General features: G+C 45.0%; 1 protein-coding gene across 3 annotated transcripts in view; it reads left to right on the plus strand.

Moving 5' to 3' along the window:
* LOC138981394 (PAN2-PAN3 deadenylation complex catalytic subunit PAN2-like) overlaps positions 1–20,399 on the plus strand; it is a 53,331-nt gene that overhangs the window by 26,534 nt on the left and 6,398 nt on the right. For all 3 annotated transcript variants that reach the window (XM_070354307.1, XM_070354308.1, XM_070354309.1), the window contains exons 16-25: positions 2,192–2,233; positions 2,942–3,081; positions 5,315–5,424; positions 5,886–5,984; positions 7,132–7,274; positions 9,072–9,195; positions 13,526–13,726; positions 14,154–14,244; positions 17,728–17,882; positions 18,893–18,978. In XM_070354307.1, coding sequence (XP_070210408.1) covers positions 2,192–2,233; positions 2,942–3,081; positions 5,315–5,424; positions 5,886–5,984; positions 7,132–7,274; positions 9,072–9,195; positions 13,526–13,726; positions 14,154–14,244; positions 17,728–17,882; positions 18,893–18,978 — 1,191 coding nt within the window. The remainder of the gene's footprint in view (positions 1–2,191; positions 2,234–2,941; positions 3,082–5,314; positions 5,425–5,885; positions 5,985–7,131; positions 7,275–9,071; positions 9,196–13,525; positions 13,727–14,153; positions 14,245–17,727; positions 17,883–18,892; positions 18,979–20,399) is intronic.

The raw sequence follows: 20,399 nt of genomic DNA on the forward strand, positions 1-20,399 counted from the left end.
TGGACACTATTCAGTCTATCAGTACCAAATTTGGCAAGATGGTGTATGATGACAAGGCCCCAAAAAACATACATAGCATCTTGACCTTGCTTCAAGGTCAAGGTCGCAGGGGCCATAAATGTTGTCTAAAAAACAGCTATTTTTCACATTTTCTCTGAAGTTTTTGAGATTCAATACCTCACCTATATATGATATATAGGGCAAAGTAAGCCCCATCTTTTGATACCAGTTTGGTTTACCTTGCTTCAAGGTCAAGGTCACAGGAGCTCTTCAAAGTTGGATTGTATACATATTTTGAAGTGACCTTGACCCTGAACTATGGAAGATAACTGTTTCAAACTTAAAAATTATGTGGGGCACATGTTATGCTTTCATCATGAGACACATTTGGTCACATATGATCAAGGTCAAGGTCACTTTGACCCTTATGAAATGTGACCAAAATAAGGTAGTGAACCACTAAAAGTGACCATATCTCATGGTAGAAAGAGCCAATAAGCACCATTGTACTTCCTATGTCTTGAATTAACAGCTTTGTGTTGCATGACCTTGGATGACCTTGGGTCAAGGTCACATGTATTTTGGTAGGAAAAATGTGTAAAGCAGTTCTTAGTGTATGATGTCATTGCTAGGTTTAGTTATTTGACCTTGACCCTGAAGGTCAAGGTCATGTAAAGGTCAAGGTCAAGCATGTGAGTCGTATGGGCTTTGCCCTTCTTGTTTGTTCTTTCTTCAGGGTCAGTGTTACACGACACTTGAGATTGCCACAAGTTCTCAAATGTCGTATAGTTGTGTTCTTTTATTCTACGTCGCCCGTCTTCGCAGCAGCAGAAAACAACTCGTCAAATTGAGTTCGAGGATTTATTTAGCATTCCATACATACAACTGCACATCGTAGCAGAACTCAAAGTAGAAGCTTTTTTACATACAAATCGCGCTGGCCTATATAGTAAATACTCAATCTCGAGAATATTCCAGACCGAACATGATACAACTAAAATTAGATGAACTGCCCATGGACTAGAATAGTGACGTTCTCTGTGACGTACATCAAAAGCGCTGACGCACTTAATCCGAGCGAACGCCACGAACCCATGACTCAAAACAACGTGGTAAACAACTTGTTTTGACAGGACTAGAAAGTTCACCTGCATTCTCGTCCAAACATAAATATTGTGTTTACAAAATATAATATCGGTACTTTCCCACAAAGTACAAATAAGTCAAATACGTAACATGCAACACACAAAACTGAACCAAAGTTCAGCAACGGCAGCGTTTCCTAACAGTCAGTTATATTGTCTTTATATGATGTCTGTGTCAACACCTTGTATGTCTCTTGTTACGTGTGAATATTGGTATGTAAATCTGTTTCTAAATATGTATATCTTTTGGGGGCCCGGGTAGCTCAGGTGGTAGAGCACTGGACTTGTGATCGAAAGGTCGCAGGTTCGAATCCGGGCCGGCACGAACACGGGTCAACTTTATGTGAAGACCCAGAGACGGTATCCATCTCCCACCCCCGTGTCACCACAGTGGCACGTAAAAGACCTTGGTCATTCTGCCATAAGTGCAGATGGCTGATACCACCTAAACACGCATAAGACTCACCTTCTTATCTCATCTAAAGTCAGGGTAAAACCCATGAACATGCCCCTAATGGCCTGGCCGTGAGGGCGTAAAATTTGAATTTCTCTCTCTCTCTCTGTATGTCTTTTAGAGATGTAGTGCGTGTTTTCAAGCACTGTCTTGTAACTAGGCAAAAGGTAATGTCATAAAGGTAAACATTCTGGACATTTGTGGGGATGTCAAAAGGAAAAAAAAAATAATCAGATTCAGCACACTGTGACTTTTTTCTTGGCAGTTTTGAAAGTATTCAGGAAAATTAGCATTCTTGTTCCGTAACTAGGCAAAATGGTTTGGTTATTGAGGTAAAAAATACTCTGGCATTTGACTGTGGGGATGATCGACAGGAAACAAATAATCAGATTCAGTACACTATGATTCCTTTCTTGACAGCTTGGAAAGCACTGAAACAGGAATAGTATTTCAAACAGTGTTCTGTAACTCAGGCAAAATGTACAATGTATTGTCAATCATACAGGGAAAATACAGAGGCATTTGTGAGGATCATAATGACAGGAACAAATAAATCATCAGATTCTGTACACTATGATTTCTTTCTTGACAGCTTGAAAAGCACTCAGGAGGAACAGCAGGAGGAGGTTCAAAGGTGAGTTTCTTGAGGAATATCTTTGCCATGTTTCTTCTGCTCTCTGTCTCTCTGTCTCTCTCTGTCTCTCTGTCTCTCTGTCTCTGTCTCTCTCTCTCTCTCTCTCTCTCTCTCTCTCTCTCTCTCTCTCTCTCTCTCTCTCTCTCTCTCTCTCTCTCTCACTGCGTATTCATTTGTCAATGTAAGTAAATGTAGTACAGTTTGTATGTGCTCAGTTCATTCTGTAAGTCTCTATTTGTTGCTACCAAACGGAGAAATTTATTCTTTGATTTGTGTGAAAGGGTTTCACATTGTTAATGCAGGAGTCATGTTAGCAGTGCCCTCTTGAAGCTGATTATTAATTTGTCTGTGTAACTCTTACAAATTATTTTGCTAGTGTAACAGAACCCTGCACTTGAGTACGTTTTTGCAGTGTGAACAGTCAGACCGACACAATCAGACAGACAGAGAACTGTCACTCAGTATTTTACCAGTTTAAACAGAACCCTGCATCAGTGCATGTGAGTTAGTGGTTGCTTCATGAAGAAACAGACTTGACACAATCAGACAGACAGAGAACTGTCACTCAGTATTTTACCAGTTTAAACAGAAACTTGCATGTGAGTAAGTGGTTGCTTCATTAAGAAACAGACAGACACTGTTAGAAAGACAGAAAGAGAAGCAAAAGAGAATAAAAGAAGAACTGACTAGCAGCAATGATGTTTTCAGGATGGAGGAAATTTCTGTTGTGAAAGACCTGTTCTTCGTCAACTCTAAGTCGGAGCTGATGTGTCGCTGCGGCATGGATAATTCCAAGGATGAACAGATCAAGATCACGGTGCTCGGCTACCCTCCTAACCCATCCCCTGGTAAGAAACAGCTCTGTGGTTTTTGTATGGGTCTATAATGTCTGCAGAGACATCTTATGCGTTTATGTCTTCTTTTTTTTTTTATCTCCTTTCATGAATTTACGAGATTTTAAGGGCACTAAACACTTCAAATCTTTCAGTGTTAGCTGTCACCTTTTGATTGTTGCTATGGTTGTCGCATTTCCATTATATCGGGTATATAGAAAAAGATTTTTAAAAAGATAAAGACTCAAGAAACTGTGAAGAGCCAAAAGAATAATTTCTGTTTGTATTCACATTCACTCAAACAGTATAACATTGGATAGTTTGGTATTGTACTGTAAGGCCCCCCAAAAAATAGGTGTGGTTACGGTAACCGGACCTACCCTATTTTTAGGGGCCAACTTTTTATTACATTTGTAAAAATAAAAAAAAAGGAAAACAATAAAACGAGTGCAGAAAACGCAATGAAAGCGAAAGCTCTCGAGTCGTCATGCAGACGACAGATGATGCAAGGGAAATAACTCCTTCTACTAAAAAAGCCCAACAGACGCTTGCCATGACAAAAATGTCGGCATCTTCTTTGGTTGCGAGTGCTACACGCTTGGTTGCTCTGCTATTAATAAAAAAAAAGTAAAAAATAAAAAAAAGTGATTGCCTACCTTCCTACCCTATTTTTTTGGCCATGTTACCTTAACCACACCTATTTTTCAGGCATGGGAATTGTCCGCCGAATGGCGGATTTCCGCCGAATTTTTTTTTTGTTCCGCCGAAAATGCAAAAGTGTCCGCCGAAAAAATAAAGGGGGGAGGCACACAAAAAAAGCACCGGTTACTTTGGCCTTTGCGCAAAAGCCCGCGAAAACTTTCCGTACTTTGTTCACGCACTGCTACCGCCCGCCTCAGTTATTGAACTATTATGTTTGAAAGTAAACCAGATTGCACAGATTGTGTTACAAGTTACATTTTCCTGTTTGTCTCAACAGATAAATTTTTTTACAAATTTAAACCATATATAATACATGTAAGCAAAATTTGGTACATTTTTGTACTAAAAACTCTGATTCTAAAAACAGAATTTAATGGCAAACTTGGAGCTCAGATGACACCAGATTGCACCATCTGGGTTCTTTGGAGAAAAAATTTTTCCGGGGGGGCATGCCCCCGGACCCCCCTAGTAAGGCTAGGCGCTTCGCGCCGTCGACTTGACGCTTCGCGTCTTCAGTTATAAATTTTCCGCCTTTTTTACAATTTTCAATTCCCATGCCTGATTTTTACATTTAGTCAAGTTATGACTAAATGTTTTAACATCGAGGGGGGAATCGAGACGAGGGTCGTGGTGTATGTGTGTGTGTGTGTGTGTGCGTGCGTGTAGAGCGATTCAGACCAAACTACTGGACCGATCTTTATGAAATTTGACATGAGAGTTCCTGGGTATGATATCCTCAGACGTTTTTTTCATTTTTTTGATAAATGTCTTTGATGACGTCATATCCGGCTTTTCGTGAAAGTTGAGGCGGCACTGTCACGCCCTCATTTTTCAACCAAATTGGTTGAAATTTTGGTCAAGTAATGTTCGACGAAGCCCGGACTTCGGTATTGCATTTCAGCGTGGTGGCTTAAAAATTAATTAATGACTTTGGTCATTAAAAATCTGAAAATTGTAAAAAAATAACAATTTTTATAAAACGATCCAAATTTACGTTCATCTTATTCTCCATCATTTGCTGATTCCAATAACATATAAATATGTTATATTTGGATTAACAACAAGCTCTGAAAATTAAATATATAAAAATTATTATCAAAATTAAATTTTCCAAATCAATTTAAAAACACTTTCATCTTATTCCTTGTCGGTTCCTGATTCCAAAAACATATAGATATGATATGTTTGGATTAAAAACACGCTCAGAAAGTTAAAACGAAGAGAGGTACAGAAAAGCGTGCTATCCTTCCCAGCGCAACTACTACCCCGCTCTTCTTGTCAATTTCACTGCCTATGCCGTGAGCGGTGGACTGACGATGCTACGAGTATACGGTCTTGCTGCGTTGCATTGCGTTCAGTTTCATTCTGTGAGTTCGACAGCTACTTGACTAAATGTTGTATTTTCGCCTTACGCGACTTGTTTTTGTTTTGGCCTAATGTATTGTATTGTATTGTATTGTATTGTATTGTATACAAATGTGTATTGTGTTGTATTGAAAAATGTATAGTATTATATTATATTGTAAACAATGTGATTTTTTCCCAGGGTCAGAAGGAGTGAAGAAAGTAACGTTTGCTGAGTTGGTGCATCACAGCTTGACGTCTGACTCAACAATGCAAGCGTACTGCAATGAGTGCAAGAAATATCAGATGCATGTAAGTAAATCGCAGGGGGAAAAATGGTCATACACATAAAAACCTGCTTGCCTAAAACATAAATGAACGTGGGAGATCCAGCCCACGAAAGCAGAAGGTGAATATTTTATGTGGAAATGCATGCTAAAATAAATGTACATCTCACATCTCAAAATTGCCTTATTCTTTGGTAGAGCTTTAAGACGTTAATCAATTATGATAGCTTAATGACAACATTTACATCAAATCACAATGAGGGTTCATCTGTCAGTAAAATAACTTAAACATTTCACAAATTTGCTATTTGTCTTTTTCTGACACAAAGGAGAAGCATTGTGGTTCAAATTTGGTTTGGATGGAAAATGTTACTTCCCTTTATGAGATTGCTTGCTCTTCTTTTGAACGTATGTAGTAGATCAAGAGAGATGGAAAATGTTACTTCCCTTTATGAGATTGCTTGCTCTTCTTTTGAACATATGTAGATCAAGAGACGGAAAGTGACCTCCCTACCAGACCTGTTGGTGTTTGACTGTAACCTGTCCAACGAAAGCAACCTCAACTTCTGGAAGGACCAGCTGAGAGTAAGTTGTAACTTCTTTGTTTGGACAGCTATTTTCTCAGACAGTCGCATAGTACTTTCATTAAGAGTACTTAATATTAATGGGCGGTTCTGGTGAGGTTATGCCCCCTCTTTCTTTCGGCTGGTAACTGGTGCCACCTCGCGGCAAGATCACACGAGAAAGGAAAATAAACTTGCATTGGTCCCAAATAGCATATCTGTTTGGTAACAGTTCGTGTGTAAGTCGTGCATTTTATACGGTAAACAGACAATGGTCAGTTCTGGTGAGGTTATGCCCCTTCTTTCGTTCGGCTGGTTACTGGCGCCACCTCGTGGCAAGATCACAGGAGTTGTCTCGCGTTATCACCCCAGAAGCGCTCATTGCTTTCCTTATTTTTGGTAAGGGATATTAAATCTTTTGAGTCTTGAGTCTACTGTAGGACTCTACTACAGTTCTAAATACTTTAGGACTTGCATCATATAAATAACCGTATTATCACTATTATTTGAAGTATTTCAAAGCCTTCTAAATGTTAATGATCTGCGACTCAATGAACAAGGGGGATAACTAGTGCTAGATCAAGTTCTTGTGGAAAGATTCTGAAAGTCGTGTGTAGAACAATTTTGTTTCTGTGTTTCTTATGTTATTTGTTTTGTTTTTTAGAGATGAGATAAGAAATAAGATTTGATATAGTCCTGTGAGGTTACGCTCATGGACATTCGGGCTGCTTTCTTACTGGGGAAAGCAAGCTGCCATACTGTATACGGCGCTACCCATTTTTTTTCTTTTCCTGCACGCGTGGATTCCGAGCCCCGAGATTTTTGCTGTGAACTTGGGTTCTTTATCGTGCGCATGTGTGCACACGGGGTTGTTTGGCCACCGAGGAGAGTCTGCAGAAAGTTGACTGGGAAATTAATCCCTCGCCGAACATGGGGTTCAAACCCACACCGATAGCGACAACTGATTTTGAAGCCAGCGCCGCTACCGACTGAGCTATTTCCCCGAATAAACAAACTGTATTGTGGTTGTTAGTTTGGTTGAATAATGTTTGCATAACCTAACTTTTCAGATAGTTTATGTTTAATTATGTAATTGAAAGAAAGAAAATTGCAGTATGTGCTCTGCAGGTGGAGAAAAGAATCTTTTACCCCTTTTGCATGTTTTCTAGATCCTGAAAAAGGAGAAGAAAGAAACCAGCGCATCGCCCAACAACGAAAACACCCCACCCAAGCCGAAGACTCTGTGTCGCTATGGCAACGCTTGCAGAAGGGCTGACTGCAAGTACTCCCATGGCAGTGAGAGGAGTACTGGGTAAGGAAGTGTAAGATGCCAAAATAATAAATTTAAAACAAATAATGCTCAGCCAGTAATTTTCAGTGGAGCGAAACCTGCCCGGGTGACCACCACTTGATAATGACCACCTGTAAATTACGACTGCCCCAAAGGATCCCTGATGTGGTTCTTTCCACACAAAAAACTCAACCTTTTAATAACAACCACCTGTCTCTAAAGACCGCTTTTGGTTGGTCTCATGAGTGATTATTATAGACAGGTTCAACAACATTTTAATAGGAATCAATCAAAGGATATCAGAAAAGAAATTGGTAACCAGTCACACCAACCAGTCACACCAACCAGTCACACCAACCAGTCACACCAACCAGTCACACCAACCAGTCACACCAATCAGTCACACCAACCGGTTGATGTTTTGTGTAACAGATGTTTGACTCACCTGAATAATCAGTGTCTGTCCGTCCGTGGAAAATAAAAATTAACGTTGATGGTTGAGGTTATCTTCGATGTTTTTGAAGCCAGAGCTTTTTTAGCGTTTGATAATCTCCAGACATGAACCCAGTTTGGTTGACCCTCATCAAATTTTAGGGTCACACTGGGGTAATATTCATTCATAAAAACTTGAAGTTAAAGTAATTCCTCAGATGATTTTAAAGCTACATCTTTGAAATTTAGCACACTTCTAGGGTTTGACAATCTCCTGACATGACCCCAATTCGGCTTCCCGCAGTGGGGCACTGCGGTTATGAAATTAAAAGCCCCTCCTGTTTTTGGAACCGCAGGAGCTTTCTAGTTTGCTGTTAGGTAGATTTTTGGTTCCTCTTTCCTGTCATGCTCTCTTTTTCTTCATGAATTCTTTTCTTTTTTCTGCCTTCTTGCTCATTCACCTGTATTTTTTCCAAAAATCTCTTCTCTTTCCGCTTGTCTCGCGATTCATGTATAGTTTAATCTGTTAGTGTTCTGATGTAAGTCCAGCAGTAGATAGGTTAAGCCTATTTTAACATACTGGAAACTGGTAATCTTCCAGTAGGTATTAATTTAGTTTTACTAAAGCCTGCTGGGACACAAGTAATGGGTTAGTGCATTTGTAAACAGGAATCGCTTGACAAGTGGCCCCCTTCATCCCCCCCTTCCTCGTCCTGATATGGCTCTGCGTAGTCGGCTGGACGTTAAGCAACAAATAAACAAACAAACAAACAAACCAATTTGGCTGACCCGTGTCAGATTTTGGGGGTCACAGCGGGGTCATGTTCAATTCATTAAAAGTTAGAATAGAAATACAGTCGAACTCCCCTGCCCTATTAAGACCTCCACGAATCTGAAGAAGTCGGGCCTTAAAATGGAGGAAAATGTACAGAGGTTATGACAAGAACATCTCAACAAGTAAGGTGTTTAATGAAGTGTTTTTGCTGATGTGTTTGGGGGCAAATGGATGTAAATTTACAGAGGTTACGAAAAGAACATCTGAAAAAATAAGGTCTTCTTCTTCTTCTTGTCGTTCGCCTTTACACTTGGGAGTCCAGCTCTGGAAATGAAGTTGGTGGTCTTTAATGTAGAGCCTCCAGAGGTCCATGCAGCTTCTCGTGGAGGGCCGTCGGCCTGGTCCAGATCTCTCTCCTCAGGGGCTGGTAGAGCCTCCACAGGTCCATGCAGCTTCTTGTGGAGGGCCGTCGGCCTGGTCCAGATCTCTCTCCTCAGGGGCTGGAGATTCCTGCAGGATGTGGGCTGCATCTTGCTCTGCGTCTCCTCAGGGACATTAAAAAGGGGGGTAATCAGACCACATTAATGAAGTGTTTGCGTTGATGTGTACAGAGCCACCCCAGGTGACAGTGGTGACAGCAACACGGCCCAGTTTGACCCCAGCTACATTCCCCTGGGACTGCGCATCACCATGAAGGATGACGGCGATTTGGCTGTGGAAGAAGTCTCTGATGAGGTACATTTTAAGACCTCCAAAAAATCCAAGAAAATAAGGCCTCAAAAAGGAGGTAGTCTTAAAAAATATGTAGAGGTAAATTAAATTACATATTCTTACCCCAATTCTCATAGATGCATTGACTTCAATCTCACATGCTAGATGTAAAAAAACTACTCAAATTACCTGCCCTTGCTTGGTAACCAAGCTAAAATCAGACGCCATAGCCGTTGCTATGCTCTGTCCCCCCTGGTTACCCATAACCCACCGCGCACCACGTGAGCGCCGGCATCCGAAATAATCATTCTCGACTTTCGAGACGTGCGGAATTCGTCTGCTCACTTGGCTTTCCCTAGCCCTTGTCTTTGTGACATTATGGGCTTGGGGGGCCTTTACCTGTTCGCCTTTCTTTTGGTGAGACCTGCCCTTTTTATTGAATTGAATTGTTGTTTGTTAGCTGCTTGTTTACAGCCACTCCAGAAATTTGCTTTTCTAGTGGACTTTGATTTCGGCCATTTACAAGATGGCCGATAGCAAGCAGTAACTTAGGGCTAGGCAGGAAGTGAATAAGCCCTTTTTAGAAACCTCTGTGCGGGTCTTCGACCCTTCGAGTAGTACTGCTTTTGTGGTAGCTGTTCGTGCGGATAAGGTTTTGTTTTTTCTTCCCAGCCCTCCTCTCCTCTTAAGGAGAACCAGTCAGTGTCTACCACTTTCGGGGGACGATGAAATATGTGTTTATTTCTCAGCTGTTTCAGGCACGATCGGCCCGCCCACTGTGGCGGTGTACTCCTTGGCAGCTTCGCATCGTGGTCTGGTGCAAATGGCCAGTTCGGTTCAGCCCTTTTTTGCCTCTGGTGGCTCTGGGTTGTTCACGAGCACCCTCTCCTTTTGGGAGGGGGGGGGGGGCCTGCTCCCTACCTGCCTCTGACCACTCTGATTACCTCCGGTATTTCTCAGTGTGTTGGGGGATGGGGGGGGGGGGGGTGTTCCTGCTTCGCACCGTGGTCTGGTGCAAATGGCCAGTTCGGTTCAGCCCTTTCTGCCTTTGGTAGTACTGGGTTGTTCACGAGCACTCTCTCCGTTGGGAGAGGGGGCCTGCTCCCCGCCTGTCTCTGCCCGCTCTCCTTGCTTTTAGCACAGCTGAGTCGGGCATGCAGCCCCCTTACCGTTTGAAAGGGGGAGTGGGGGGTCACGGTAAGTCACAGCCTGGGCTGGTTCCCACTCTGCCTCAATGGGGGCAGGGGGCTGTGTCAGAGGCCCTTTCCCGCCCTTAGGGCAGGATCGGGTGGGGGCTGTGACGGCGGCCCACTGTTTCCCGCCCTCTGGGCGGGATCGGGTGGGCGCTGTTGGACTGTCTTCTCAGTCTATGCCTCTATTGTCCTTGCCCGGCTACCGCCCCCCCCCCCCCCCCCCCCTAGGGGTGGGTGGGCGGTGGGGCTACTGGACGTCAGCAGGTGGACGGGTGGGGGTCGGCCGTTTATGGTTGCGTCTCTCACCCCGTCTCTCCCCCCTCCAGGGGTTTACTGCTGTGACGAACCACCCCCCTCCCCATCTGGGGCGCGGCGTGGCTCAAGCCAGTCAGCACAGCGGGGGTGCCACGTACGGCCTTTCCAGGCTACGTTACATACTCCTCCTCTGCCCCATTTGGGGCAGGGGGCTGTGTTAGCTGCCCGCACTTGTTGTCGCGGGTTGGTTCAAACTGGTCAGACCGGTTTTGGCGGCTGGGGCCAGTCTCTCGCACAGCGGTCGGGGAACAATGAGCTTGGCTCTCCTTTGTTCTCAGCAGGGTATCTCGCACAGCGGTCGGGAAACAATGAGCTTGGCTCTCCTTTGTTCTCGGCAGGGTGCTGTGCCGGCTGCCTACCCCTCTACCCCCTTGGGGTAGGTGAGCGGTGGCGGTGGCAGGCGGAGACAGAACATGCTCTTAACTCTCAAGTTTCCCTTTCTTTGTGTTCTGACACAATGGATTGTGGGGACTCGGACTACAGTATTGCCTTGCCAGTGGTCATTGTCCTCAGCCCTCGGGGTGGGTGAACGGTGGGCTACAGGACGTCAGCAGGTAGATGAGTGGGGGTCGGCCGTTTACGGTTGCGTCTCTCATTCAGTCTTTCCCCCCTCCAGGGGTTACTGTCGTGACAAACTACCCCCCTCCCCACTCGGGGCGCGGCGTGGCTCAAACCAGGCAGACCGGTTCTCAGCACTGGGACGCTTCTCTCGCACAGAGGGTGGGGTACGGCTGGCCGGTCTTGGCTTTGTCTCGTACCCCCATTCGCCCTCCTTCTCGGCAGGGCGCTGTGCCAACTACCAACCCCTCTCCCCCCTCACGTCATGTGGGCGGTTTGGGTTGGCAGGCAGAGACTGATCACGCTTTTCACTCTCACTCTTGGCGGTGTTATCAGCAGGAGTTTTAGTGCGCTGCCTCCCCCGTCTCCCCTCCTTTGTGTTTTGACACAACTGCTGGTGGGGATTCGGACTCCTCTGTTGAAGCGGGAGAGTGTGTAGCGCTGCCTACTGCTTGTAGGCTTGCTATGCAAAAAGCGGCTGCTGTGGCAGCTTACTTTTTCCCGGATGGGGTGGCGGATTCAGAGCAGGGTGTCTCTCTTCCTCCCTCTTCCGCGGATGACTTTGGGTTTACGCGGGCTTACTCGCAATCGTTTCGATTTGCAGAGTCTCCGGTGATTGCCAACCACATGTCGCAGCTCTTGGCTTGACCCGCACCTCAGGGTAGTGGTCTTCAGCCTACACCTTTCCTGCTGCTTCAGGCGCACGGTCCTCACTCCTCCTTCTGCTAGCAAGTGGCTGGCTTCTGGGTTTCAGGCTGCTTCGTTCTCACTTTTAGTGCGGAAGAAGATAGGTTGGAATGTCAAGCTCAGGATCTGATCCAGACATTTTCGTTGCCAAGGGCTAGTTTTTCCGCTCCGCCGGAACTAGTCTCTTGGCTTCACAAATAGACCACAGAGAACGTGGAGTTTCATGATGATACTTCTCCCTCTCCTCTCTTACGAGCAGTACGGTAAGGGGAAAAAAAATACGACGAGAAACATTTCTAGACTACATCAGTTTCTTCACAAGCTCATCCCGAAGCCGGTCCAGTATTTTGACACATGATTACAGTTTTTGGCTGTAAACATTGAAAGAAGTGTTAGTTTTAAATGTATTGGTAAACCCAATTAACGATGCAACGGACGCGTGTCAGTGAAACATGTTTGAATCATGGATGTTCAAATGCTGTGTGGAGTACGCTCATTTTTCTAAAAATACACCAACTTTGCTTGAGAATACTCCAAGTGCAAAGCAGGGGTTCCCAGGTCTGAAGAAGAAATGTTGTTTTGCAGGAATCCATGCCAAAAGAAGGAGAATAAGAAGAATTGTCATCATTTTTACGAGTTTTCATTCATAAATATCTGGGAAATAAATCTCATGTTCCCCATGCAATAACTAAAGGTGGTGAATGGGTTTGAGCTTTCAGGTGAAACGTGGATTGTCAAAGTAAAAGCCAATCAGGCTGATTGTTTGATGTGTGGAACCATCGCGGCTTTGGATTTGTGTTTCCGAGGACAACGATTGTAAGCATTCACTCTCAAAGACCCAATCAATGTTGATAATTACCGCGGCGACTCATGGTCAATTTGCAACTTATCTCTGTAATCGCAAAATCCACAACGAAAAGTCATAAACACTTAAAAGAAAAGAAATATGCTCAACACTTACTGAACTCACAGGTATGATCGCAGCTCTGTACATTTTCAGACTGGAAGAAAAGCGTCAACAAGCTACGTTTGACGTCACATACAAGTTTGACGTGTTATCTCGTGCTACTGTGACGATGCTTTGTGGCCCGGAGTTGGATTCTAAAAATTCGTCTCCCTGTGGGTTATTGTGCATTTTGTTGCACAACCAAAATGATGACAAAAACGATGTTTGGTGGCTTGTTGTCAGACCAGCATTTTGTTGTTGGTCCTCGGGGAGCATATCGCCTTTTGTCTCATATTTATCAACCGCGTCCTTCGGCCTTGGTCGATAAAGATGAAACAAAAGACGATATGGTCCCCTTGGACCAACAAAAAAGCTGGTCTGTCAACAAGCCACCAAACATCTTATAATGTTGTTTTGCAGGAATCCATGCCAAAAGAAGAAGAATAAGAAGAAATGTTGTTTTGCAGGAATCCATGCCAAAAGAAGAATAAGAAGAAGAAATGTTGTTTTGCAGGAATCCATGCCAAAAGAAAAAGAATAAGAAGAAATGTTGTTTTGCAGGAATCCATGCCAAAAGAAGAATAAGAAGAAGAAATGTTGTTTTGCAGGAATCCATGCCAAAAGAAGAAGAATAAGAAGAAATGTTGTTTTGCAGGAATCCATGCCAAAAGAAGAAGTGGAGCGGAGGGAGCTGTACGAAGTGTTCGCTGTGGTGTACGTCATTGAGCAGCAAGACGCAGGGCGCCACCTGGTGAGCTGCATCAAGGTCAGCGAACCCTACCATCAGAGGAAGGAGCGGGTCACCTGCACTCAGTGGTACCTCTTCAATGACTTCTGTCTTGAGCCCATTGAAAAGGTAGGGAATTTTTAAGGTGAAAATATACAGTAGTGAATAGTAGATCAGCCACTCGCGAACAGAATTTGTATTTCATTACTTAATTGTTTGGACAGTAATATTTGTCTTGTCTTGTCTTGTCTTCTGAAGTGACGGAAACATTTTTATTTAGATGAGTTTGCTTTTTTGGTTGTGGATCCAGTAAAAACTGCTTGAAAAGTAATGGTGTGGAATGTGTCCGTGACACTTTGAATTGTTTCACTTTGTATTTCAAAAGGAAAGCCGGGAGTTGAACAACAAAATAAAAAATACTGAGTTTTGCATGTGCATGTGAAGGTTTTATTGGTGCTATTTGCAGATGATTCTGACCATTATTTTGGCTTTGAGACGTGTGTTTACTTTTGTTTAATGATTTGCGAAATAATGAATTTTATGTGTCTTATTTCAGCCTGAGAATGTGTCGCTGGATCTGACATGGAAAATCCCAAGCGTAGTGTACTACACTCGTCGTTCCTTCCTCACGCATCATGAGAGCACTGGTATGTAAGACCTCTTGCTCTTTGCAAAAGTGTGCATGTATTTGCACAGAGCGTATGAGGTTTAGATTGTACCATATCTGCTTCTGTTTGTCTGTGTGTTTTTTGTTTGTTTGATTAAAAAGGCAGAAAGAGTTTTTTTATCGGACATGCACCTTTCGAATATGCAGAAGTGGCAACCATTCCCTTTTTGGTGTATTGTTTTATGGAATTCCGATAACCACACAAAAATTATGCTCATCAAAAATGTGACTATCGTTAAGGAACTTAAAAAGCATGTGAGTTGCTCATTCAGTCAAAACAGTTTCATGTGAAATCATCAGGTAGTAAACTTGCACTTCTGTTCTTCAGAATAGTGCTTCAGTTGAACATTCTTGATGATAATTATGCAAAAGCAAGGGAGCTTCACAGAAAACCTTAGACAATGGGGTGGACTGGGTGGCCGAGTGGTAACGCACTTGCGCTCGGAAGCGAGAGGTTGCGAGTTCGACCCTGGGTCAGGGCGTTAGCAATTTTCTCCCCCCTTTCCTAACCTAGGTGGTGGGTTCAAGTGCTAGTCTTTCGGATGAGACGAAAAACCGAGGTCCCTTCGTGTACACTACATTGGGGTGTGCACGTTAAAGATCCCACGATTGACAAAAGGGTCTTTCCTGGCAAAATTGTATAGGCTGTATAAAAATGTCCACCTAAATACCCGTGTGACTTAGAATAATAGGCCGTGAAAAGTAGGATATGCGCCGAAATGGCTGCGATCTGCTGGCCGATGTGAATGCGTGATGTATTGTGTAAAAAAATTCCATCTCACATGGCATAAATAAATCCCTGCGCCTTGAATATGTGCGCGATATAAATTGCATAAAATAAAAATTAAAAAAAAATATTTAAAAAAAATCCCTGCGTTTAGAACTGTACCCACGGAATACGCGCGATATAAGCCTCATATTGATTGATTGATTGATTGATTAAAAGGGAGAGTCTTAAATTGGTGCTACAGGAAAACCTCCCACTAACCACCTTGAAAATGTCCAGACAAATCGGTCGTAAAAAGGAGGGGTCTTTATTGGGAGTTTGGGAGGTATACGGTTTTTTTTTACAGGGGTGGCAACTGTTTGGCAGTTCAGTCTTGAAAGTTGTGTCCCTTATCCTATTTTTGTTTCCATTTGGAGAAGCATGATGTACGTGCATACACCAGCGCACAGACGGGCAGACATAACACACACACACACACACACACGCACACACAAACACACACACACACACATACACGTGTGCACGCGCGCGGTCTCATAGGTAAAACTAACTCGGTGATTGACCCCGGGTAAGAAGGTCAGTGTCTGTAACCTGGGACAGGAAGAGTTTCCTCTCTGACATCAAAGGAGACCGTGCCATTGGTAAAACTTGCTCATTGGCAAGTATGGGTCATTGACCCGAGTTTCCGTTGGTGAGCACACACTCACAGAATACGTACACAGCAATTCATTATTGAGTTGTGGCTCTAACTGCCCCTACCCAACCCCTCCCATCTCCTTTCTCTCCCCCTCTCCCGCCCCCTCACCCCCCCCCCCCCCCTACTTCGAGGGCAGTCCTTCCATTGTGACGCAACTGAATAGGTGTGAAGATGGCAGCCACTTGACTTGCACGCACTACTGACTACAGACTCCCACCCCTGAGTCTTGATGCGTGACTAATGGCGTGCGTGTTCCGCGTGTGCTGCGTAATTACGAACTTTGACGCTCACTGGTTAAAAGGTAAAAGTCGTTTTTGACCCTAAGTTGGTGGGTCGGTCGTCGGAAAAAGGAGGGCGTCGTTCTTGGGAGGTTAGTTACAGTGTGAAAAGCATCTGTGCCGAGAAAATCGGTCGGCAAAAGGAGGGGGTCGTTCTTGGGAGAGGTCGTTACGGGAGGTGCCACTGTACTAGAAAGGGGGGTTCCACTGTATAAGCTTTGAGTGTTCCACTGTATCAGCTTTGTGTGTGCGTGCTTGCAGTGAGCAACTGGTGCCAGATGGGGACGCTGTACTAGGACTGGCCACTGTATAAGCTTTGTGTGTGCGTGCTTGCAGTGAGCAACTGGTGCCAGATGGAGACGCTGTACTAGGACTGGCCACTGTATAAGCTTTGTGTGTGCGTGCTTGCAGTGAGCAACTGGTGCCAGATGGAGACGCTGTACTAGGACTGGCCACTGTATAAGCTTTGCGTGTGCGTGCTTGCAGTGAGCAACTGGTGCCAGATGGAGACGCTGTACTAGGACTGGCCACTGTATCAGCTTTGCGTGTGCGTGCTTGCAGTGAGCAACTGGTGCCAGATGGAGATGCTGTACTAGGACTGGCCACTGTATCAGATTTGCGTGTGCGTGCTTGCAGTGAGCAAGTGGTGCCAGATGGAGACGCTGTACTAGGACTGGCCACTGTATCAGCTTTGCGTGTGCGTGCTTGCAGTGAGCAACTGGTGCCAGATGGAGACGCTGTACTAGGACTGGCCACTGTATCAGCTTTGCGTGTGCGTGCTTGCAGTGAGCAACTGGTGCCAGATGGAGACGCTGTACTAGGACTGGCCACTGTATAAGCTTTGTGTGTGCGTGCTTGCAGTGAGCAACTGGTGCCAGATGGAGACGCTGTACTAGGACTGGCCACTGTATAAGCTTTGTGTGTGCGTGCTTGCAGTGAGCAACTGGTGCCAGATGGAGACGCTGTACTAGGACTGGCCACTGTATCAGCTTTGCGTGTGCGTGCTTGCAGTGAGCAACTGGTGCCAGATGGAGACGCTGTACTAGGACTGGCCACTGTATCAGCTTTGCGTGTGCGTGCTTGCAGTGAGCAACTGGTGCCAGATGGAGACGCTGTACTAGGACTGGCCACTGTATCAGCTTTGCGTGTGCGTGCTTGCAGTGAGCAACTGGTGCCAGATGGAGACGCTGTACTAGGACTGGCCACTGTATCAGCTTTGCGTGTGCGTGCTTGCAGTGAGCAACTGGTGCCAGATGGAGACGCTGTACTAGGACTGGCCACTGTATCAGCTTTGCGTGTGCGTGCTTGCAGTGAGCAACTGGTGCCAGATGGAGACGCTGTACTAGGACTGGCCACGGTATAAGCTTTGTGTGTGCGTGCTTGCAGTGAGCAACTGGTGCCAGATGGAGACGCTGTACTAGGACTGGCCACTGTATCAGCTTTGCGTGTGCGTGCTTGCAGTGAGCAACTGGTGCCAGATGGAGACGCTGTACTAGGACTGGCCACTGTATCAGCTTTGCGTGTGCGTGCTTGCAGTGAGCAACTGGTGCCAGATGGAGACGCTGTACTAGGACTGGCCACTGTATCAGCTTTGCGTGTGCGTGCTTGCAGTGAGCAACTGGTGCCAGATGGAGACGCTGTACTAGGACTGGCCACTGTATAAGCTTTGTGTGTGCGTGCTTGCAGTGAGCAACTGGTGCCAGATGGAGACGCTGTACTAGGACTGGCCACTGTATAAGCTTTGTGTGTGCGTGCTTGCAGTGAGCAACTGGTGCCAGATGGAGACGCTGTACAAGGACCCGGCGCTGGCCAACCCCAAGCGGCGCAAGATGACCTTCCTGCCCATGCAGCCAGAAGAGACGCTCAGCAAGGGGGACCTGGTGGGGCTGGACGCTGAGTTCATCTCTCTCAAGGAGGTACGTACGTCTCTGACTGAATTATGCCTTGAGAACATGCGTCTGTGTCTGCTTGATAGAGCTGGTTGAAAGCAATAAAATTAATGCCAAAAAATCAGCACCAGATTCAGAAGTGGAAAACCAAACTGAATTGACACAGTTTGCCACTTGTACAGTATGGTTCTCAGGCCTTGGTCGCTATTTGGATTATGCCTTTTGAACCTGCATGTGCTTGATAGAGCTGGTTGTAGCCAATCAAATTAAAGCAAAATTTCGTACAAGATTCAGAAGTGGAAAACGGAACTGTCTCTTTACGTCTCTGCAGGCTTGGAGTATGCCTTTTCAACCTTTGTGAATGTCCGTTTGATAGAGCTGGTTGAATTAATCAATCAAATAAAGGCAAAAATCAGCACAAGATCCAGAAGGGGAAAACCAAACTGACTTTTGATTCCAAAACAAGAACGGAAAGAGTTCGTCTCTCTCAAGGAGGTACGTACGTCTCTGGCTGGATTATGCCTTTTCAACCTGTGTGGGTGTCCACTTAGCAGAGCTGGTTGAAGTCAATCAAATTAAAGCAACATTTCGTACCAGATCCAGAAATGGTAAACCAAACTGACTTTTGAATCCCAAAACAAGAACGGAAAGAGTTCATCTTTCTCAAGGAGGTACGTCTCTGGCTGGATTACGCCTTTTCAACCTGCGTGTGTGTCTGCTTGATAGAGCTGGTTGAAAACAATGAAATTAATGCAAAAATCAGCACCAGATTCAGATGTGGATAACCAAACTGACTTTTGAATCCAAAACCAAGAATGGAGAGAGTTGGGTATCGTTCTCAGGCCTCGGTCTTTTTGTAGCCAGGACATTTGGACCTATACTTATTTCAAATTTTAATCTTGGTAAAACTGACCTCTTGTGCTCTGAGTCTTGTATCAACATAGCTTGTAATTGACAATCAGACTGGAATACACCATTCAGAGTTTGTGTACATGAACTTATGCTGTTCCTTTGTGTGTGTTACGTGTGTTAATCAGGAAGAAGCTGAGCTGCGTAGCGATGGTACCAAGTCTACCATTAAACCCTCACACGTCAGTCCTGGCCGTGTCACCTGTATCAGAGGGTGAGTTGCTTGTGTGTGTGTGTGTGTGTGTGTGGGTGTGTGTGTGTGTGTGTGTGTGTGTGTGTGTGTGTGTGGGTGAGTCATGTGTGAGTGTGTGTGTGTGTGTGTGTGTGGGTGAGTCGTGTGTGTGTGTGTGTGGGTGAGTCATGTGTGAGTGTGTGTGTGTGTGTGGGTGAGTCATGTGTGTGTGTGTGTGTGTGTGTGTGTGTGTGGGTGAGTCATGTGTGAGTGTGTGTGTGGGTGTGTGTGTGTGGGTGTGAGTCGTGTGTGTGTGGGTGAGTCATGTGTGAGTGTGTGTGTGTGTGTGTGTGTGTGTGAGTCGTGTGTGTGTGGGTGAGTCATGTGTGAGTGTGTGTGTGTGTGTGTGTGTGTGTGTGTCGTGTGTGTGTGGGTGAGTCATGTGTGGGTGTGTGTGTGTGTGGGTGTGTGGGTGAGTCACGTGTGTGTGGGTGAGTGGGTGAGTCACGTGTGTGTGTGTGTGTGTGTGTGTGTGTGTGTGGGTGAGTCGTGTGTGTGTGTGTGTGTGTGTGTGTGTGTGTGTGTGTGTGTGTGAGTGGGTGAGTCACGTGTGTATGTGTGTGTGTGTGCATGTGTGTGTGGGTGAGTCACATGTGTGTGTGCGTGTGTGTGTGTGGGTGAGTCATGTGTGTGTGTGGGTGTGTGTGGGTGAGTCATGTGTGTGTGTGCATGTGTGTGTGGGTGAGTCACATGTGTGTGCGTGCATGTGTGTGTGTGGGTGAGTCATGTGTGTGTGTGTGGGTGAGTCATGTGTGTGTGTGTGGGTGAGTCATGTGTGTGTGTGAGGGTGAGTCATGTGTGTGTGTGTGTGTGTGTGGGTGAGTCATGTGTGTGTGTGTGTGCGTATACGTGTGCATACAGTTGCTGTGATAAAGGTATTCTAAATTGAACTTTTTCCTTTGATTCAAACTGAACTGTGCGAAGCTGCTGTACTTTGTCTTTATCTCTCTCCATCAAGTACTGACATATTGCAAGGATATTATTTACCCTAATGGATTCACATGCATCCTACTTCTTTTTTTCCTCAATATTTAACCTTCACCGTGCTTCCTGGGTCGTGGACGACCTAGAGCCTCACAAAAGTCTGTATCTCTGAAACTAATGGGAGTTTTTGATTGAGACTTCGTGTAATCCTCACACACATTAGCACCCTCATGTTGACCACTTTCTGAAGGATTATCTTTGTAAACAAACAATTAAACAATGACGTAATTTGAACTGGGCAGTCCAGATGATGTGGATAGTGGGCGACCCATATTGAATTGAAGAAGGATTTTACAATGTTAATGTCTATTCGGATGGCATGGGTTGTGTACGACCCATACTCTGCAAAGAGGCGGTAAAGAGTTTATCCCTTTTGGGATGGCGTGGGTCATGCATACCCCATTTGTTTTACGTTGGAT

This window comes from Littorina saxatilis, linkage group LG12 (assembly GCF_037325665.1).
Source record: "Littorina saxatilis isolate snail1 linkage group LG12, US_GU_Lsax_2.0, whole genome shotgun sequence".
In the NCBI taxonomy this organism is placed as follows: domain Eukaryota; kingdom Metazoa; phylum Mollusca; class Gastropoda; order Littorinimorpha; family Littorinidae; genus Littorina; species Littorina saxatilis.